At 47.4% G+C, this 22936-nt stretch overlaps 1 protein-coding gene across 5 annotated transcripts in view; it reads right to left on the bottom strand.

Annotated features, from left to right (window-relative positions):
- EPHA10 (EPH receptor A10) overlaps window positions 1–22936 on the bottom strand; it is a 113803-nt gene that overhangs the window by 42410 nt on the left and 48457 nt on the right. For 2 of the 5 annotated variants that reach the window (XM_038377567.2, XM_043505876.1), the window contains exons 4-5: window positions 15264–15419; window positions 13405–13746 (exon numbers count right to left, since the gene is read on the bottom strand). In XM_038377567.2, coding sequence (XP_038233495.1) covers window positions 13405–13746; window positions 15264–15419 — 498 coding nt within the window. Of the gene's footprint in view, window positions 1–10327; window positions 10658–13404; window positions 13747–15231; window positions 15420–22936 lie in introns of those variants that run through there. The other 3 variants (XM_038377570.2, XM_038377571.2, XM_038377568.2) reach the window with 3 other exon arrangements.

Below are 22936 nucleotides of genomic sequence, written 5' to 3'. Positions count from 1 at the left end.
GAGCTGACAGCCTGAAAGGAACCTTGTTGAGGAAAAACTGCCTGGGAAATTAGCTAGTTCTATGTTGTCTTCCTTCTCCCCAGATTTTGGGAGCTTGCTAGAGCCTGACTATCCTACAGGGCATTCCGGTGAGAGGAACAAGTCCCTGGAAAGCAAACTTAAGTAGCTGCGAAATGTTGGATTTATTATGTAGCTCATTAATCTCTGCTGAGAAAAGTCCTGCTGATGAATTATTCATGTTGACTGGCTCCTGGTCCTTTCAGCCTCTATTTAAACAGCTGTCACAGGCCGGAGCAGCCTCAACATGTGCCACCAGCAAAAGCAAGCCAGGGAGCCGCTGTTTGCACGCGCGTGCACTCTCTTTGCACAGGTCACTTGTCATTTGCTTCTAATCTGACTAGACGTTGTTATTTGACATTTTAAGAACAAATTCTCCAAGTAAATATACAAGCTCTGCCCATTGACCTTTCGGAGGATATTGAATTATCCATATGTAAAGAGGGTGGAGCAAATTCACTCCAGCAATGGGGAAAGAGGATAACAAACTTTATTAAGGTTTCAGAACACAGTGACAGAACAGGCCTAATTCCCTGGGTGGGAGCAGCATGAATGAATGCAGAGGTTGGAATCCTTTTCAAGGCCCAGAATGAAAAGGGACCGTTTGGGACTTTCATAGACACCAGGGTCCGCTTCATCATTCCCACAGCTCAACTGAGACCTGAAACAGAGGATGACCTATTACTGAAGCTAAACATCGGGCTCATCCTGAGCCCTCAAGTTTTGGCAACTCTTTTTCTGAGATGCTAGCCCCTGTGTAGTGCTGGGGAGGGAGCGGGAGGATTCTGCTGTGTTTGAAATTAAAGACCCAATGAGAGCATGAAGCCAGAGAAGCAGACCTGTGACAGCTCTGCAGGTGGGTGTCCAGGTGTGGCCTGAAGCAGCACCGGTGTGCCTGCATCTGCCACGGCTGCTAACTCTGCATCCGGTATGGTCTGTCAGGCAATCGCAACAACAGGTAGAGAACAACTCTTAGATTCCGTCTAATTCCTGCAACATGCGTCTTGCTGGCATTGCCTTTGCACCAGAGTCTCTGGTGTGGAGCTGTATTCGAAAACTTCAGGTGTCAGCAATTAAAGGGTCCCATCCCACCAAAGACACTAAAAGCTACAGTTCAGGAACAACAGGAATGGCATGAAGCCTGCTGCCCCCCTGTGGTAGTTCAGAAAACAATAGTTAATATGTGGCACCTTAGAGACTAACAAATTTATTTGAGCATAAGCTTTCGTGAGCTACAGCTCACTTCATCAGATGCATTGAGTGAGCTGTAGCTCACGAAAGCTTATGCTCAAATAAATTTTTTAGTCTCTAAGGTGCCACAAGTACTCCTTTTCTTTTTGTGAATACAGACTAACACGGCTGCTACTCTGAAACCAATAGTTAATATGACAGGATTACTGCCGGTTCTGCACTTCCTTATACCGCATCTTGCAAATTACACCTGGCTACCATTTCCCTCAGAGCCATTTTCTATGATGGCAAAAATTCAAGTGCAATAGTTGCTAAGGGATGAGGGTGGGAGGGAGAAACTATTTTTACCTACAAAGAGTCTTTCAACAAGAGAGAAAAAACAGAAATATTCTAGGTGAAACCATGATAGTTTTTTGCCAGCCTTGCAAAGACAAAGACAAAGACACATACACACAGTTTCAGCTGTAGTAACTGGAACAGCTGGAAAAATGCCCACCTCCACCATGTTTAGTGGCTATTGCATGCCTGTAATACTTTTAGAGAGACAAGAAGGGTGAGGTAATCGCTTTTATTGGCCCAACTTCTGTTGGTGAGAGAGACAAGCTTTATACCTACACAGAGCTCTCCTTCGATCTGGGAAAGGTACTCACAGCTAAATACAAGGTCAAACAGATAGTTTAGCATAAGAAGTTAGCACAGATTGTAAGGGACCATCACTGTCAAACGGCCTGTTAACCTATAGTCACAGGACAAATATTTTTGTGCTTTGTAAGAGGTCAAGTTTTGTTGGCTTCTGGAGAGCAGCCTGCTCTTTAATCGTCAGTGTTGCTCTCCTAACTTGTGCAGGGGGCCTAGGGTCTGGGCCTTTTTAGCTTTGCGTAATTTAAATAAAGACCCTCCACATCTTGAACTTAGGACATATTCCTACCAGTGACCAACAGCAGTTCTGCTCCTGGGCCTTCTGCTTCCCAACAAGCTGGGAAAAGTCAGATTGTTTTTGTTAACAATCAGAGCCACCCACACAATTCCACCTCTGTATCGCCTCCAATCATTGCTGCTGTTAATAAACCCTATTCATTGCTAATCATACTTAGGTTTTTTTCTGGTAACTCAGTGATCTGCTGCAGCTTTGTGTGCAGGACTTCTTCGTTCGTGCCATATGCTAGATACCAACTACAAAGTAAAGCCCCAGATGCATTAAAAAGGAATTAAAAAAATCATACAGCTATAGAGTAATTCATGTTGTGAATAAAATGTTTCTTATTAATATTTTAAACTCCCTAACATTGCCTCTATTCTGAAAAGCAAACATTAAATTATTCACCATTCTGCCTGATTTTATAAACTCCATCTCATTGTGCGTGGCTTTGTTCCTCTTAATTAACAAACCAGCCAGCAGAAAAGGCATAAAAATAGGCGTACTCACTGCAGCCATCTGCTGAGAAAACAACTGCATCTGAAATATGGATTCTAGCAGGAGATGTCTAGCGATGTCCTAAATACCTGGGGGGGGGGCTCCTGCCTCCTGTCTGCCCAGGAGACCTGCGGGAGGGTGGGATCCACACTCATTGAAATGTGTCTCTCCAATCCATTCCCCAGGGGGATGGGAGAGGGAGGCTTTGCAAAGACATTAATAACTATTTCTGGGGAAGTGTCCTCCCCATGCATATGGGCAACTCTTGTGGTGTTACTGGGAGTGGAAGCGGAGGCTCAGAAAGGAGAGAATAGGGAAACAGAGGAGATCTGTGGGGATGCCAGACAAATCCCCCTCTCTCCGTCATAATCAGAGAGTCAAACTAGTCTGCATCCCGGAGAAGGTGCCACATGGGTGGCTACATGGCAGAAGAAGGAGCTTTGAGATGTCTCTTCCAAATTCACCAAGTCATCTTTATTTTGAGAGAGAAGCTTTCATTTTCCAGCTCAATTTCTTCCCATAGGCATCCTATGTCCTTTAATGCGGCATTAATTTAGCATCTTTCCCTGTAAACTGTGGCTATCATGCAAATCCCCCGGAGCAGGGAAATATTAGGTTTTTTATTCTGGAACAAAGGTCTAAGCCAAACAACTCCAAGATGAACATGCTTGCAAAGGTTTGGAACATGACTTGAGGCAGATGCAGCCAGCGACTGCCCAGGGCAACCCCAAGGAAACAAAGTTGAAATCAGTTAATAACATGAGGTCTAAACCACTGTTGCTTTAAACGCTCCCACCCACCCACCAAAAGAGCATCATGTCAGCAGATTTAAAGAGCACTTCACTAACATAACATCTATAGGAGAAAGCAGCACTGTCTGGGACTGCCCAGTTTATAATTCAAGAATTCCAAATGGGAGGCGGGGGGCAGAGACGGGACACATTGCTTTAATAGGGCAGTAAAAGAGATTCCCTCCTCCCCACTCTCCTTCCCCCCAAGGTATTTATCATTATAAACTCAATGAGATGTTTGGAAAGGCTGAAATAGCCTAAGTGGCTAATGTGCAAGGCATTAATTCTCTTGAAACTGAAAAAATCCAGAGCCAGGAGGATTCCATTTTTCTGGGTAATGCAGTTTCAGGTGGTCTATGTTTACACTGCAGTTAAACACCTGTGGCTGGGCTGGCCCACATCAGCTCGGGATGCACGGCTGTAAAATGGCAGTGTAGACGTTCAGGCTCGGGCTCAGGCTGGAGTCTGGCCTCTGGGACCCTCCCCCCCTCACAGGGTCCTACACATGTAAACCACAATTTTACCACCCCGCAGCCCAAGTCAGCTAACATGGACCAGCCGTGGATGGTTAATTGCAGTGTAGACGCACCCTTCATTTTAAACCTAACTACTTACGTGCAGCTATTCCTGGGGTTTAATGGCCAGCGACGGATAATAGACCTCAGTGCCTAAACTCCTCTCTACCTAGGGCCAGCTTCCTAGCACAGCATGCTGGCAGTAGATACGAGATCAGGCATCCCAGTTTATACACAGAGTTGGCAAGGATTTGGGTTTAACAGGGCATGAGCCATCGTGTTATTAGAGAACTTCAGCAAGTAGTCCCTGAAAATCCTGCCCCATTTGGGTCAGTATCAAAAATCCCAGAAACAAAAGGAAGAATTTTCAGACCGGGAAAGCACATAAACAGTTATTGTTGGACTCACTGGGGAGCTTCCCAGGAAAGCACAGAAGGGAAATTAATGGTGCTTATGGTATCTATGAAAAAGAACTTTTAACGTGTGATTTAATGGATAAGGAATTGAGAGGGGCCCTTCAGGAAATCTTTAGAGGATAATATTATTCTCCACAGACATTTTCTGTCCGTCTCTTTTGCCATTTGGCATGCAGGGAGAACACGTGTAATAAGCACAAGTCAAGCTACACACTCCAAGTTATCACACTGGGGGGGGGAGGGGAGAAGTATGGGAGAGAGCCCTAGCCCAAAGGGGCAGAGCTCAGGACCCCCAGGAGTCAGAGCTACGAAGCAAACCACATCCAGCCTGCAACCAAAGTCACACTCCAAAACCATCCAAAAAAATTAGCATGAGGGTCCCAAAGTGAAGGCAGGAAGGGAAGAGAACGAATGCTGGAGCTAACATTGTGGAAAGGCAGCTGATCTCTCTGAACTTGGACAGAGCCCAACAGCCACAGAGACATGCCAAAGAAAAGATGGCTTGGGGATGTGTGATGCTGGGAACTATTCACTCCTATCTCGTGAATTGCTTTACAAAAATCAGCATTCAGCCATTGCACATTCTATACCTGAGGTCCAAGTGTGTTCAGCAGCCATAAGAGAGGCAAGACTAAGCCTAAATGACAACAGGGACACACAGCAGAAGTTTAAGCCACAAACACTAATTCACACCTGTTAATTTGTGTGAATTGGCTGCAGAGAACTCCAGGCTGTGACATTAAATGAACTCTGAGAGCTATAAATCTAGTTCTTAGTGTCCCTGAAAGGCACTGCACTGACTCTCCTGCCTTGGTAGTTTGCCCAGTTATGCACACAGACCAGATATCGGGGCAGAAGAAGTGGATTTACCAGGAATAACCCTACTTCTCACTCTATAGGGTATTTGAAAATCAAACACTTAGGGCCTGGGAGCAGGGGGACTGACTTCAGTGAGAACTGTGAGTGCTCAGCAAACAAGTGTTTGACAGACACAAGCACCTTGGGAGATGGGGGTAATCATGCTGACCAATTTTACAGATGGGAATGTTGAGGCACGGACAGGGGAATTCACACAGGAAACCTGTGGCAGAGCCAGGAATACAACCCCGGAGTCCTGACTCCCTTTCCCCCCTCAGGAGACAGCATTCCCTCCAGAAGATCCAGAGAGTGATGCTAGTGCTCAAGGGCATGGCTTGTGTTGGACTAGTACAAACAAAGCTCTTGAATTTGTTTTAATGTATTTAGAAAAGCTGCCCATGAAATGCAGCAATAACTGAATCCACATACCCAGCAACAATGACCAGTGCAGGTATGTGAGGAGCACCTGGGAGCCAGGACTAAACTGCAGCTTCGGGCAGGGCAGCTCAGCTGAGTCAGCTGGCTAGAAGCCAAGGCCTGTTGGGAATTCTGCAGGTAACGGTGGCTCCCCTTTATTTGCTGAGCTGCTGCTGTAATGTAGGCTGTGCCCAGCTCCTGCTTGGTACCTAATGGTTCTCCCTGTACTGGTAAGAAGGAGGACATTTGAATTTCCTTGTTAATAAGTGTCACTTTGAGTAGTTATTGGCTGGTGAAGATAGAGCACTGTAATTATAGTTCAAAACCTCAGGTTTACTCAAATCCAGGAGAGAGTTTCCCTCATTAATACAGTCCAGCTTCCTCTCCTGCCGCTGTTGGCACATCCAGATGAACTGTGACAAAGGGGAGCATATGGCCAGCCCCGGTGCCGGTTCAAAGGGAGTCCAAAATCAGTGAGGAAACGCCGAGGGAGCGTGCGCTAGGACTGGCACGAGCACTTGGAGATGCCAGCACTTTCCTGCTAGAGACTAGAGATAAGTGGGGAGAAGGTCAGGGAACTGAGCAAAATAATTCACACATTCCACAGAACGGCCTGCCTGGGGTAATGAACGGTTCCCTCGGCCAACTGAGCACTGCACAGGACAGTTCATGCCACAAAGAACTTGCCATCTAAGCTGTAAATGAAGCATTTCATTGGGAGGCTCTTTCAAAATAGACACTAAAAACCAAGGTCCTCTCTCCTCTGAGCAGATAGGAAAGAGCCCCAGGGGTGTTTCTGCAGGAGACTGACCTGGTGTCTTCTCACTCTTGTGCAATAGGCCAGGAGAAGTCTGGTTACCACCCTGTCTAGGCAGTGTGGTCAGGTGTATGCCAGCCACGTGTGGCCATATAAAGCTTCCCTGCCAGGCCCTAATTGGGCACAAATCACATCTCCACAGACACAGAAATTAGAGTGTAGTTCAGCAATGGCCACACTATTAATTTGCAACAAATTTAAAAAAGACGGAACCCAATCCCTGCCGGGAATGTAAAGGACCTTGTCCTACAGTGTACATTTGCATGGTTAATGCACTCCTCCCCTGCAGGTAAGCAGCTCCATTCTCTCTTCAAAACACTTTTACTTAGCCCCATGCTGGGTCAGATTAGAAAAAAACACTATTAATTTTGCCTCCTGTGGACTAAATTGCATCTGCAGACACAATGGAGACGTGTTAATGAAACCTCTTGTGAACGCTGAAGGGGCGGGAAGTGGTTAGAGCTGAAAGCTTTAGTCAAAGCTATATTTACAGGAACCGGGACCTGGCAGCTAAATAAGACCTGGTTTCTTTTTTTTAAATTTTCCTCTGAATCTGTATATCTGCAGCTGGAGCTTTGCTGCTGCAGATCTCATCCCCTGAAGCTGCCACGTTCCAGCCATGAACAAGGTCTCCTCTGCTTCTGCATCTTCCAGTTGGTCCTGGCTTCTCTCTTTCCACACTTCTCTGCTCCCACAGAGCAGGTCCACACTGCGCTATCATGGGAAGTTAGAGCAGCTCTAGCAGTTCAGGACACAGCGGAGATATGCCTGTTCTGACGAGTCCTGCTAAACCCTAACTTATAGGGCTCATGCCAAAAAGAGAACAGCCCCTTCCTTAGCTCAGTGAGCCTCCTACACATGCATCTGTGCTCGGATAGTAACTGAAGCAATGTAGAGGAGTACTTGTGGCACCTTAGAGACTAACCAATTTATTTGAGCATAAGCTTTTGTGAGCTACCGCTCACTTCAGCAATGTAGGAAGCCTGAGGTCCTTTGCTTCTTTCCAGACCCATAGTCAGGATGCTCATAATCTGTGAAGCAGACTAGCTGAGGCCTGGAATGGTCCGAAAGCTCTGGGCTTGCTGAGGCACCCGACAAGGGAACAAGAGACGGGGATGCTCAGGCTCAACCTTCTCACAGGTGCTCCAGGAACCTAGAAGGGTCTCATAACTCTGCAGCCACTGAGACGTGAAAGAGCTTCTCAGCGCTGCCTGCACCGACAACTCTGTCACCCCAGTGCGGTGGCCGGTGCTGCTGGTTTTGTACCTGAGGGTCCCCAGCCATATGGTGGATTCCTCACATGTGCTAAGCATGCTGCCTTGAAAGGCCTCCTTCCTCTCACTGTCTCCAGACTCAGAGCCAGAGTGTGCCACACAGGTACCCAGGCTCTAAGGCAAAACACCCAGAAAGGAGGCAGGTGGGAGGCCAGAGGGAAAGCTGGACTTAAAGGACACTAGCTCATTCCCTCCCCCCCCTACAGCCTCCCTGTGCCTGGCTCAGTCCAACACATGTCTCCGAAGTCTCTGCTGCTCTGAAATAGCGGGAGTTCAGCGATTCTCAGACCCAGTCTCTTAACAACAGCTCAGAGCGATGAACTATAGTCCCAAAACCCCGGTTACTGCTCTTTTCTATTGCACCTCGACCAAGACCAGTGCACATTCAGGATCCGAGCAGTAGCTTAAAAGCCCTTGTAAAAGAAACAGTTCTCCCCAGGCAGGCAGGAGCTAATATAAACAGCCCTGGAGCTCTCCTCTGGTCACTGTCTTTCCCTTATGTGAGGGATGTTCCACTGGCAGCACATCGCTCCCCACAAGGGGAGCTGCTTGGAAGATGCATGTTTGCAGAGAACCCCAGGTGTGAACTTCAGCCCTACTCATATCATCAGGACAGAGTTTGCAGAATGGGCTCATGCTCTGCAGTGCATTAATAGCCCACTTTAATTGGGGGCACAGAGCTGCTCTCCTGCGGGAACATCAAGGCTCGCAGAAAATTGCAAGTGACAGCTTGTTAAACAAAGCGGAGGCCCAGAGCACCGTGACTGCAATGCCCAGGGTTTGGATTGCACATTCAAAATGAGTTTTGCTGCCCTTCCCGTCTGACCACCCCAGAGCAGGGCGCACACGCAGGTGCAGGGATTTCACCAAGGAAGGTTGGTCTTTTATCTTGCAGGAACGTTGCAGGCAAGTCAGACTTGTAAGCCACCTTGGTGTGGGAAGGTGCCCTCCTTTCCTTCTTGGTTGGTAGGCACAAGTTAATTATAAACAGTCATTTTTTACACAACATATCAAAACAGAGGAATTGGGTCTCCTGCAACTCAGCACAACCCCAAAAGACCAAACACAAAAAGAACAAAATCAGCCATTCCAAGCTAGCAATTCCACTGATTCTCACCACCTAGATAAAAATCAGGTTCAGCAGCAAAAATGAAGGTGTTTCAGGAAACTTCCCGAATGGTGCAAGAGTCTCAGCTGGTTAGCTAATTTCTGTATTGCCATCTGCATCCGGAATCTCAGTGGCTTGACAAGAGACATTGATTTGGAATAGTTTACGAGATTACTTCTGCCATATTCTTTGTCTGGATTTCAGTTTCTTTGGGAGTCATGTATCTGTTAAGTAGTTTGCGAGAACCACCCAGGATTCCCACTAACCAAGGAGAAGGGACACGTTAAATACGCACATCTGGGGTGTATGATAATCTGACTTGTGTTGCCACTTGCTTCTCTCTCACTAGAGGAGGATGGATCTTGCAGAATAGTTGCTGTCCTAGCTTTGTCTTAGTCTCATCCTATATGACATAATAACTCAGGATACAGATTCTGAGAGCATCTGTCTCCCCACTGCCTTCTACTGGGAGACCTTTGTGCAGTGGTTCTCAACCAGGGGGACACATACCCCTGGGGGTACACAGAGGTTTTCTAGGGGTAAATCAACTCATCCAGATATTTGCCTTGCTTTACAACAGGCCACATAATAAGCACTAGCAAAGTCAGTACAAACTAAAGTTTCAAACAAACAATGACGTTTATACTGCTCTATAGACTGTACACTGAAAAGTACAATATTTATACGCCAATTGATTTATTTTATAATTATATGGTAAAAATGAGAAAATCAGCCATTGTTCAGTACTAGTGTGCTTGGGACACTTTTGTATTTTTATGTCTGATTTTATAAGCAAGTTGCTTTTAAGTGAGGTGAAACTTGGGGGTAAGCAAGACAAATCAGACCCTGAAAGGGATACAGTCGTCTGGAAAGGTTGAGAGCCCCTGCTTTAGAGAAACTTCTCTCCGTTTCTCATTCCTGTCAGCCAACAGATTCACCCAGTCCCCGTGTCTAATACACTCTGGTTCTGGAAACTTGCAAATCAGCCCTCTTGCCCTTCCCCACTTGTCAGCTGTGACCAGTGTTGGCTTCCCACCTGTGGAGAAGTCAAAGCAACACGGAAACACATTCTGCCTGCTTGCTGCCAAGCCAGGAAAGAGTCTTTTTCCAATGGCAGCAAGAATCTGTCAGTCAGTGACCTGTGAGTGGCTCAAACACACCTTCCTCCCACCCTTGCCTCTCAGAGAGCTCCCCTAACAAGCTCTCTTGCAGCAACAGCATTTCCCTGGGAGCTAATCTGACTTTTTCTACTTTTGAAGCAAGCCATCTGACTGCCTAACATGGACCTACGGGGTTAACATGAGCTGAGGCGCAAAAAGCTTTTTACCAAGCTAGGACTCTCCACTGACCAGAAGAGGTCTCCTGTACGGAAGGATGGGTCCATGTTGGCCTTGCACAGTCATAGAAATGACTGAGTGAGGAAAGGAAAAGCAGCAATGTGAGCAAAAAACATTTGATCAAATGGTGGGGAAATTATTCATAAGATCAAAGTTTAATCTCTCAAGATTAAATTGTTGGCCAATTCCTATGGAGAGGGACATGGAGATGGCTCATCTCCATTAACTGTGGCTGGGGAATGGATTTTCATGCAAATTAACACCAACAGAGGGAGAGACAAGGACACAACAAGCCATCGCAGGCTTGCCTTGAGGAGGTTTAAATCATGGAGAGGGACCTACAGAAATATAACAGGATTGGAGCAATGAGAACAAGCCCCTCTTCACCAGGGAAGGGCTCTGAAATGCGGACAGAAAGGCTCCTCAGTTCTGCTCAGGTCAGGAAATTAAAGGTGTGAGCCCCTAGAGAGAAGGAAGACATTTACAATGGGAAATTGTGCCCTGAAATGTGGCCTGGAGAAAACAACGTAACCAATAATTCTAACACTCTCCTAGTCCTATGGGACAGCCAGCCGCTGAATCACTCTCTGTTAAGGAGTTTCACGTGGCTGGGTTGCAAGAACTGATTCCCTGAAGACACTTTTGTGATCCATAAATTCAGACTGTAACTTAATCATGCAATGGACTCTCAGCTCCATGGAGCTCAGAACCTCACTGTCAGAATAGCCTTGCTGTCGTGTAGCTTTGAAATAGCGCAGTACAAGGAGAGCTAAGGGCTCTGCAGACAGGGCTGGATTAACTCTCCTGTGGGCCCAGGGCTATTAGATTGTGTGGGGCCCCTGTCTACAAGTCTTTTTCTGAATTTAAAACAAAATGATCACAATTATGGCATCAAGGCTATTAACGCTATACTAAACTTGCCTTTTAATTAACATGAAGCTGTTCTGTGGTTACATTTCAGTCTTAAAACATGTAGAATATAGTTAAGTTAATTCAAAATAGCCTACTTCTTACCTAGCTGTTATAATAGTTTCTTTTTGGGAGGGAGTTTGGTGAAGGAGGGATTCTGACCTGGTACAGGGGGTTGGGGTGCAGGAGGGGGGCGGGGTGCAAGGTCTGTCAGGGAGGCACATATCACAGGTGGCTCCCAGCCGGCAGCACAGCAGGGCTCAGGCAGGCTGGCTGCTGCCACAGCTCTACACTGCTCCCGGAAGCGGCCGGGTGGTGTGCGCCTGGTGGGAGGGGGACAGCGTGTCTCCATGAGCTGCCTAAGACCACAAGCGCCGCCCCTGCAGCTCCCACTGGCCGGTTCCCTGGGAGCAGGGGCAGCATGCAGAGCTGCCTTCCTGCCCCCACCAGGGGCCACAGAGATGTGCCAGCAGCCGGCTGTTTCCGGGAGCAGTGTGAGGCCACAGCATGCAGGCAGCCTGCCTGAGCCCTGCTGCACCAGGGCCTCCCTTAGCCTGCGGCCCTGAGCTGCAGCCCCTAAAGCCCCTGCGTTAATCCAGCCCTGTCTGTAGCAGAGGAACAACTGGCCATCTTCACTGCTGAGCAATGGGCTTTTCTAAACCCAGCAAGCTTCTGTTCTCTGTATTCTAGCAATGAAAACCCAGCCCGAGTGCCACAGACTGCCTTCGTCTCTTCCCATCTATCTGCCTAGGCACTGGAACGGTCCTCATCATGGCTGTAGTATCTGTGTGACCCCGAGTATCCAGCGGATGGGGTGAAGGTGAGAGGCCCTGGGGGAAGGTGGGGGGCGGCACTGCCAAGTCCTCATGCTGGGGAAATCCACTGGCCAAGCTGAATGTGAGCAATCACATCCTCCCAGCAGCCAAAACTACGGAAAAACCAGCTCAGTCGCGTCAACCCCTCCGGCTCGCTCAGCTGTCTTTGAAAAATTCCTAACAGATCATGAGAGCAGGTAGACAAATGAGAGGATCTCTGGCTTCCTGGTAAAGGTGCCAGGAAATGGACTAGGACAGGAACATGGCCAGCACATTTGGGAATGCAGGGATCTGTGAAGTGACTACTCAGCCCTGCGCACTGTATCCCCCACCCCAGCGCTCTCAGTGAGTGCTTATGGGTCAGCGGTTCTTTCAGAGACTATGGAAACTGCTGCTCCCTCAGCTAGCACCAGCCCAGACCCTGACGACTCGGCACAGAGCACAGGCTGCAGCAGAAAGAGCTGCAGTGCTGGACAGGCCAGTTCCAGGGGCAAATGGTCTCATGTTACTGGGGAGACAATATCCAGCCAGGCATTCCCAGGAGCTCTGCCAAGGAACATCACGTCCCAGCACTACGTACTCAAAGCATGTCTGGGATTCTGCTCTCCATCACACACCTGCATATCAGGCCCAGTGGTTCCTGTATATGTCACTTGCTTCAAGAGGAGCATATTGGCCCAGCAGTGAACGTGACCCATGCCCCTTCTGTAAAGATGGGCGCTGCAGCATCTGTTGTAACCTGACTGTTCCTCCCCAGGGGTCCTGGGGCTCAGAGCTGCAGAGCTGCTCAACTGCAGAGCTGCTCAGGGCTTTCCAGGAGAGCACTACATTAACAAAAATGGTACGAACTCCAAGCCAACTAACTTCATTCTAGGGCTGTGCCACTGCCATGCTGGACAATACTCCACGGGCCGCAGTCAGCTGCACGCCTCGCTGGCCAGAGTGGCACTGCATTTAGCCAGGCAGCTCCCATTAGAGTCAGCAGAAAGCTGGGGGAGTCACTGGAGCAGACGGGAGACAGTGTGGCATCCTAGCGCTGTCTAGCAGGCTGAGCCGTCCCCTTCCTGTAACCCCATTGGGTGGGCTCTGTTTTCCTTAGCCCTTAAAGGGGCAGGGCATTGCTGGTTTCACTAGTTACTTGTATTAAAAAACAGCTACCTACAGAGCTCTGCCCAGCTTTATAGTTTATTTCCAGATCTGCGTGTCCAGCCATCCCACCAGCTGTTGGGTGCAGCTCATAGAAACTGAGGGGAGTTAAAGCCAGTGGCTGTGGGCTTTGCAACCAAGGGTTAAGATTGGAACCTTATTCGTAGTGCAAGTGGGCTGGAGGAGGTTCATTCACTGGACTTGGGCGGGGGGCACTCTCTACAGCACTCCCTTTCTACCCCTTCAGGATTCTTGCATCACAAAGTGCAAGTTTCAGAAGCTCACAGGAAGGAGCAGAGGGGGAGTAAAGCAGCAAGTGCAGCCAGGGGTGGCCCATACCTGTGAGACTGGTGGAGATGTTCACTTCCACATACTGCGGCTTTGACAAGGCACTGAAATCAGAGACGCCATTGACAGCTGCCACACGGATAGTGTAGTTAACATGTGGTAGCAAGTTCACCAGAGTAACGGTCCTGTCCACCAATCCCGTCTGCTGGGGCACAAAGCCAACACTGCTGCCACACTGCTCGCATTGCCGCCGGAGAGCCACTGAGCAGCGGTCACAAAGGAGGTTATAGGTGACGTCGGTCCGGCCGCCCAAGTCTGCTGGTGCACTCCATTCCAGAACCAGCGTGGACTGCTTCAGGCTGTAGATGAGATTCCTTGGAGCAGATGGGGGACCTGCAAGCAGAAGCATGAGCGTTTCACTGCATGTGCACTGGGTGCAACCAGCAGCAGCACCAGTGCAGGGCCATCACAGATATAACCACACTGCCACTGGCACTGGAATGCAGGGGAAATTACAGAATGGCAGAGGCAAAGCTGGATCCAAGAGAGCCTGGCAATCATAATGCCATCCAGTAACACAAGGGGTCCCACAACCTCACCCACGTGCAATATGTGCTGCAGGTGCAGCATGGAGAATGTCCACACTGAAGCAACATTGTAAAGAAAGCGATGAGCAAGGCAGCATGGGATTAATGATCAGACTCCCTGCAGTCTGAGTAAAAAGAAAAGGAGTACTTGTGGCACCTTAGAGACTAACAAATTTATTAGAGCATAAGCTTTCGTGAGCTACAGCTCACTTCATCGGATGCATTGTGAGCTGTAGCTCACGAAAGCTTATGCTCTAATAAATTTGTTAGTCTCTAAGGTGCCACAAGTACTCCTTTTCTTTTTGCAAATACAGACTAACACGGCTGCTACTCTGAAACCTGCAGTCTGAGTATATGTCTACACTGCAGAGGATGCAGCACGGGATTAATGATCAGTCTCCCTGCAGAGGAAGGTGTGCTCTTAACTCAGGTTAGCTAATCTGCATTAGCGGACTCAGGCTAACGTAGCAGTGAAGACACAGCAGCTTGTCTTTTAACTTGCATTAGCAGCTTAAATGAAAGCCTGTAGGGAAGCACGGGGTTGAACTCAAGCTGCTAACTGGAGTTAAAAGCCAAGACGCCGTAACTTCACTGTTTTAACTCCGATTAAGGACACACCCGTTATTGCAGTGCCCACATACCTTTAGTGTCTGATACCTGCCGACACTTTACACATGCCAGCTACTCACACTGCTCCAAGCTTTGCTGGGTTCCCACCGTGAAATAGCTTAGAGCCAAGCCATCTGGCTCTGCAGAGAGTCCAAGAATAAGATGCATCTCACCCATGCTAGCTGTCAGTCAAACCACGAAGTCTGCTTCTTATTATATAAGCAATTCTAAAGTGCCGTAGTATCTATTAATCAAATTTAATTAACTTGATGCCATTTAATTAAAAACATGTGCCAGGCTAGACTGTGTCTATACAAGCTTGCCCTAGTTTTATTGGGGTAATGCCTGCAGTCCTTACTGGCATGTCTATAGCCTCAGATTTCAGGCCTTGTAACCTCCGACTGTGAGCTCCCTGTGGTAGGGCCTGGCTTTTCGTATCTGTTTGGAAAGCACTTAGCTCCTTGTGGGTGCTACTGAAATACCCAGAATAACGCCCGGTGATGCTAATGCCCTGGGACACGGCTACCGAGGGCAAGCGGCTCTGCTTGGGTGTTGGTGACCTAGCCACCGGGGTGGGGGGGCAGCTCCTTGGCCTGTCATGGGCCTGGCCAGCCCTAGGGCAAGGCAGCATACATGCACATGCGGCAGATCTGGCTGGCTCCTCTCTCTCCCTTCCATTTACCGAACCACGGATGTTGCTTGAGAGAGACGTACGGGTGCAGGAGGCAGATGGCGGGTCTGATGGGGACCGGGAGTAGTTCTTCTGACACGTGCAGAACGTGGAGGCTTCTCGATGTGTGAAGCTGTGCTCGGGGCAGGGAGAGCAGAGAGGGAGTCGGGGGGATAGCTTATAAAATCCAGTAGGGCAAGCTGTGAAGAGACAGACAGACTGTTATGGCAAGCCGAGTTCTGGCAGCACAAGCAAACAGAGTGGTTGTTAGTGACCAGCCTTTCCCAGTTCCTGAGGACCCCTTTGCTTTGGGTCTCAGTGTTCAGAAATCTATCTGCAGAGTCAAGGAAAGAGTTGGGCAATTGCCAGATTTTAGCTACAGCAGGTTGGAGAGGCATGAGGAGAGCGATGGGGGGGGCAGCAAGGGGGCTCTCAGCAAGGACAAGGAGGAGGGGGCTGCAGGATGAGGCAGGCAGTGAATAATGCATGGCCAGGGTTTTCAGAGTCAGGAGAGACAGGGAAAGTTCCAGGGATGACACAGACACAGCAGTAGGATTTAGTGACAGTCTGAATGGGAGGGAGGTACTGAAAAAGGGAAGAGCCAACGATGACAACAAGAGCATTTACACTAAGGCCCCTTCACACTGCCAGAGTGGTGTAAAGAGACTCATTGTAAATGAGAATCAAGCCACAAAGCTGCATGCCTGGGCAAATAGGAGGAATGTGGCTTTATCAACACCAGAGATGGACTGTGGGTGGTGAGGTGGTATAATATAGTCATCGATACTGAATGATAAGAATATAAACTTATCACCTAATAAACTTTACAAACAACTTTTGGTTCCCATGTATTCTCTGTAAATTACCTTTGAGGTTCAACTAAACAAGGAAGTAGTTTCAATGGTGACCCTGAAAGCATTTGGGACGAGAGAAGCCTGAAAACAAATGCGTGAGAGTGTCATGGAGGGATCAGACAGACAGACTTGGATATATGCGCTTTCTTGCACTGCTTATGGAGCTGGAGCTCCAATCGGGACTCCTTTGCTCTGTTAGGCAGCTCCTGTGTCCGTTGCGGGAGCTACCTCCAGCTGAGCCAATAGGGGCTGCAATGAGATTGACTCAGCCTGAGTTCAAGCCGAACATGTGAGCAGAACATAACTTTGAGCATCACGCTTTGCTTGGCTTCTCCTTCCTCTCATTTGTGAGGTGCTGCTGTCTGCTATGCCTGCATCAGCTTCCTGAATATTTAAACTTAATCACTTTTAAACTTCCTAGCTGCACAGTTCCACAAAACAACCCTATCTTATCGCTGTTAAGGAGTTCACTGCTGAGATTGTTCCTTTTACAAGAGATTATTCCAGGGCACTCCGTGGAGTTCATTAATTTTTTACTGTGATAGAATACTGGCAACTACAATTGTGATCTTAGGACAAAGTACCAGAGATATAGCATCAGCTGTGGATGACATTTATTCATAGGACAATGGAATGCTCAGGCAACACAAAGTGAAAGGCAGATTTTCATCTATTGCAAAATCTTTTTGGAATTCACATTGCCCTGGAAGTGAAATCAAAGCGGGGCATGAAGCATCTTATTAATCCTTCCTCTTCCTTGAGAGCAAAGTTCAGCTGTCCATTCTCTGTACTCCCTGGAGTCTGGCACAGGTATGGATTGCTGGCTGGCAGAGTTGTGGTCTAACACACAACTGAGAGAAATTTTTCTTTTTTAAATGTTACATAAATAGCCTTTCAGGAATTGCCCCAAACCCACATTTTTAAGTCCTAATCCCTGCAATGTCCTGTCTCAGTTCTAGCAAACCAAGAGCATTAGGGAAAAGAATGGAGCAGACTTTGCCAACAAGCTTCCCCAAATGTGTCCAGTAACAACAACAAAATGCTGTCACAACTTAGACTGCAAGTCCCACTCAGCACGGGAGAGACTTCCAGCTTTGCGCTTTCCCAAGACTAATGTGTCATGTTCCCAGAGGTCTGTAACTCAGGCAGAGCCACCCACTCTTCTTTTTCACGCAGTAAGAGACATCTTCTCAAACTGCCGGCAGAAACGGAAGCATTGCATACAGTCGGTATTGCAGGCGCTGCAATGAGCTACTGCCCGTTCTCAGCTGTGTACAGCAGAGGAGCTTTGCTGCAGTGGGTATCGATAGCATCTTTTGCAGCGTTCAACCTTAAAACAAGGATTATTTCCCTATTTGTAAAAGGACAGTGAATCCGCTCTTGTCTCTGAAAACCCAAATTAAATAGGATTCTTGCACAACGTTACAGCCATGCAAAAACCTAACAACTGCCTGGCCGTTGTCAACACTACTTCTGTATGGGATGCAAGCCAAGTCTCCTAAGCCCGGTCAGGTCAGCTCAGAATTCTTGAAAGCAAAAATAGAGCGATCGGGAGAAATCTTGCCACTGAAGCAGCTGTTCTCTCCTTGTCTGCCTTCCTGGCATTCACCGGAATGCTGGGGAAGCTGCAGGATGATGCACTGAAATAGGGAACCAGGGTCTGCAGCATGCAGTTGCCAACAATTGCCTCCCCAGATCTCCATGCCTTGCCCAAGTCATAACAAACCACAGGCCCTTAATCATGGTGAGGAAGCCAAACTAGGACTCAGAGAATACGAATATTAGTGGCCTTTGGATCCTACTCTTAGTCTCTTAGCTGGGGTCCATTTAAGAGAACACAATAGTGTATATTTTTGGAAGTCTTTGTTTTAAGCAAACCTTACAAAAAACCTCAAGCCCAGCGTTTTCCCCTCTACTGGATTTGTCCCTTCCTGTTTGTTCACTTCTTGCTGCAAGAGAATGGTGCTCGATTTGCAAGGAGGCAACGTTCCTGTGGGATTTGCCATGATGATGAAGAATTTCCTTGAATGTCCCCTTGTTGTGTTAGGGAGAACAAAATCCCCCAATATCCATTCGATATGTCATAGGCTTTTATCACACCCCCTCGTCTCCTTTCTAAGGAAAACAACCCCAAACTTTTCAATGTCTCTTTCTAGAAGAATTTTTCCAGGCCTCCTAACCATTTCTGGAATGCTTCTCCAATCCTCTCCCACTCCCACGCCCCAAATTCTGCACTATCCTTTCTGAAGGGGGGGGCAACGATGCACAAAGTATTTCACATGAGGACACACCATTGATTTACATAATGGCATCCCAATTTTTATTGTCATCTGCACCCCACTCCTGGGCCTCCAGGTGCTTCCACAACATAAATGTTAAATAATGGTAATGACCCAATAATGTAGCATTCTATGACCAAACGTGTGGTGCCAAGCATACCAAACTGCCTGCCTCCCTCCTAGTCCCATCACTGATGCTCATGCAAGCGACCTCGCTTACCATGCATTCTTTACAGCAAGCACACTTGTTCCCATCTTGTTAAAACACTGTGTGTGCTCAAAATAGTAGCAAAACAAGCATCATTGATTTGTGCTGTAGGTTGGCAGACAGATAACCTGGCAGATGCACCCGTGGAAGGTTCGCTCTTGCATACACAGCTGCTGCATTTCAGTGGAGGGAGGAGTGGAGATGGTTCTATCAAAGGAAGAAAGTGACATCAACTTTCATGCCTGACCTTTTCTGGAAGGAGAGCAGGTGCTAGTAGGGATGCAGCATTCAGACGCACAGGACAAAGCTGCTCAGATTATGGTAGGACATCTGTGTCTTCCCCTGCCCAACAGAACTGCCACATCCTCTCTGTTTCACAGCACCCTATAGTAACTGAATACATCCGATGAAGTGAGCTGTAGCTCACGAAAGCTTATGCTCTAATAAATTTGTTAGTCTCTAAGGTGCCACAAGTACTCCTTTTCTTTTTGCGAATACAGACTAACATGGCTGCTACTCTGAAACCTATAGTAACTGAGAGCCTCAAACAAATTAATTTATCCTCCGTTTCCTTCTAAGGTAGGAAAGTATTAACCACGTTTTAAAGATAGGGAAATGGAGGTACAGATCATATGACTGGCTGAAGGTCGCACAGGAAGAATGGCAGAACCAGGAATTGAACCCAGGTCTTGAGTCCCACTCCCATGTCTGCACAACAAGACCAGACCCCTAGAACAGAGACTGATCTTGTCCCACAGATGGGATTCCAGCTCTTCCACGCAAGTACTGTAGCGTGAGATAGTGACTTAGACACAAGCAACATGAAGCCATTGCCAGTGCACACAAAGCTACACCATATAATCCTTAGGCCGAGCAAGTGAAGACTGCTCTGCAGTGGTACCTATGGTAACCAGGACTCTGTGACCTGCAGCATGAGAACCACCATCCCCCCAGGTCTCCAGGGGGACATAGACACACTCAAAGGTCAAGGCTCTGCATTGTGTCCTATCATGACTCGGCTGAGTGATGGAGTCCAGTTGGCAGGAAGGTCTCTGTGGGTTAATAGCAGAAGAATCTGTCCTATCTCGGGGCCTCTCCTTTTGCCCCTCCACCCCCACGAACATGATACAGTTCTGTGGTGACCTAGAATCCTATTTTCGACGTCTCAGACTCAAGGAATATTTCCAACACACCTCTGACCAACATATTAACCCACAGAGACCTTCCTGCCAACACTACAAAAAGAAGGATTCTGGGTGGACTCCTCCTGAAGGTCGAAACAGCAGCCTGGATTTCTACATAGACTGCTTCCGCCGACGTGCACGAGCTGAAATTGTGGAAAAGCAGCATCGCTTACCCCATAACCTCAGCCATGCAGAACACAGTGCCATCCACAGCCTCAGAAACAACTCTGACATCATAATCAAAAAGGCTGACAAAGGAGGTGCTGTCGTCATCATGAATAGGTCGGAGTATGAACAAGAGGCTACTAGGCAGCTCTCCAACACCACTTTCTACAAGCCATTACCCTCTGATCCCACTGAGAGTTACCAAAAGAAACTACAGCATTTGCTCAAGAAACTCCCTGAAAAAGCACAAGAACAAATCCGCACAGACACACCCCTGGAGCCCCGACCTGGGGTATTCTATCTGCTACCCAAGATCCATAAACCTGGAAATCCTGGATGCCCCATCATCTCAGGCATTGGCACCCTGACAGCAGGATTGTCTGGCTATGCCAACTCTGTCCACATATCTATTCAGGGGATACCATCATAGGGCCTAATCACATCAGCCACACTATCAGAGGCTCGTTCACCTGCGCATCTACCAATGTGATATATGCCATCATGTGCCAGCAATGCCCCTCTGCCATGTACCATGGCCAAACTGGACAGTCTCTAGGTAAAAGAATAGATGGACACAAATCAGACGTCAAGAATTATAACATTCAAAAACCAGTTGGAGAACACTTCAATCTCTCTGGTCACTCGATCACAGACCTAAGAGTGGCTATCCTTCAACAAAAAAACTTCAAAAACAGACTCCAGCGAGAGACTGCTGAATTGGAATTAATTTGCAAACTGGATACAATTAACTTAGGCTTGAATAGAGACTGGGAATGGATGAGTCATTACACAAAGTAAAACTATTTCCCCATGGTATTTCTCCCTCCCACCCCACCCCCCACTGTTCCTCTGATATTCTTGTTAACTGCTGGCATTAGCCTACCTTGCTTGTCACCATGAAAGGTTTTCCTCCTTTCCCCCCCCTGCTGCTGGTGATGGCTTATCTTAAGTGATCACTCTCCTTACAGTGTGTATGATAAACCCATTGTTTCATGTTCTCTGTGTGTGTGTATATAAATCTCTCCTCTGTTTTTTCCACCAAATGCATCCGATGAAGTGAGCTGTAGCTCATGAAAGCTTATGCTCTAATAAATTTGTTAGTCTCTAAGGTGCCACAAGTACTCCTTTTCTTTTTGCGAATACAGACTAACACGGCTGCTACTCTGAAACCTGTGATGCTGCATCACATGGCAGTGGCACATTCATAGACGGTAGAAAGCTGCCCACTGATGTATAGTGGTTCAGATCAAAGGGTAGAGCTTTACAGTTCAAACACCCTAACAGAAGCGGAGATTCTAATTAAACACGTTTTCTTCTATTCTTTCTACTCTCCCCTTTTTGTTCTTGTGTGAGGCTCAGATGTATTAAATCTAGAGGGTTTGTTTAACAGTAAGTGTAGGAGGAAACAGATTGCTTTTTTCCTCATCACGTTTCCATAACAGCCTGAGGACGCTGTCCCAAACCTCAGACCAGTAAACAATTTCTGGAGCAGTTGCCACACTGACTTTTCACCTTCTACTTGAACTCCTATAATAAATCCATCTCCTCCTTGGGATTTTCCCACATTCACTGTGGCTTTGCAGCCAAATTTTGGTCATGAGTTTGTTTCTTCTAGATAGCTGTCTTTGTGAAATCAGACTCCCCCTTTCTGGAATTCTTCTCTTCCCTTAACAATGGCTCTTCTGCTGTTCAATATGGTCATTTTTACCTTTGTTTTTTTTTAATATACCTCTTAAGCATTTATTTTTTGAACGTTTTTGACAGATCTGTATTCTTTTCATTGTCTCAACTTACTTTGTTCACCCACAAACCCTACAGACATCTCTAAAGCAGAGAGGCAAAAAACTTGGAGGACACAGTATGCATTAGCACTATTGAACTTGTTCATGTTGTTTAATTCATAGCTATAGTGAAAATGCTGTATGCTTGCCAGCACGAATCAATAGAGCCTGCAGTTTCTCCCTCAAACGCCTATACGATCATTTATAATTAACACTACAGCTCAGTAGTCTTCTAAAATCAATTCCTTTCATTTTTTTGTGAGAAATTGCATTTGACAAAGTTTGTACACCTTTAACGTGCGTTAATTTTCTGTGCTGAGATGTTTAATAGCATGCATTCATGAAAAGGCCATAAAGGAGAGATGACAGGACAAACATGCCAAACCTAGTGATTCAGACCAGTATGTTTATGGACCGTTACTAGTGACATGTACACGTCCTCACGAGTTAAACGTGGAACCTTCAATCCCCTCACATCCTCCCAGCCATAGAGCCACCAGCCCAGCCTCCTTCAAACAGGTCCCTGGCATGGAGCCAGAGGAGCTATTTAGCTGGAGAGGGAATGCAAGCTGATTTGGATTAACTTGTTCTATCCACATCAAGTGCTCCACACACTCATTATACACCCCATTACTGTATTCTGAGGTGGAGGGGGGGCAGTAACAGGTTCATTCTGAGGCTTGTTGATAATCTGTTCCCAACAGAACATGGCTGACCACTTAGTGGTGGGTGTTTCTTGCAGGGAAAACATTGAAGGGCAGGGGCAAAAGAGGAGTGGATTACATTCTAGGTTCCCCTTAACCTCTGCTCAGAAACTGGCCCCTTCAACTCTCTGCTAATGTAACAGGGCTCACCCAAAGCTCTAGGTATTATACACAAATTAACACACCATGGGGTAGGTACTGAGATACTGTAGAAAGACCCCCTTTGAAGCACAGTGGCAACAAATACAAGCACCCAGCATTGCAGGAGAAAGTTCTTTGTTTCCCCGTGGGTGAGGGACAGGGCAGAACATAGCACTAAACAAATTTTCTCCTTAGACTCCATCAGGTGCATAGGATGGAGGTTTAGAAGGGAGGGGAACTGGCTTTCACAGAGGATAATTGTGCTGCTGTGTCGAGGCCTTGTGATGAATCACACACGCTGAGCGCCTTCAAAGTCCCTATTCCAAAGCCAGCTCCTGTCACATGGCGGTAAAACAGTTACATCGTTTCCCCTAAGGCAAGAGCATTTGCTGCAAATTTCA

Source organism: Dermochelys coriacea, chromosome 19 (genome assembly GCF_009764565.3).
Source record: "Dermochelys coriacea isolate rDerCor1 chromosome 19, rDerCor1.pri.v4, whole genome shotgun sequence".
NCBI lineage: Eukaryota > Metazoa > Chordata > Testudines > Dermochelyidae > Dermochelys > Dermochelys coriacea.
Note: the sequence above shows the minus strand (reverse complement) of the source record. Positions and strands in the feature narration are given on the sequence as shown.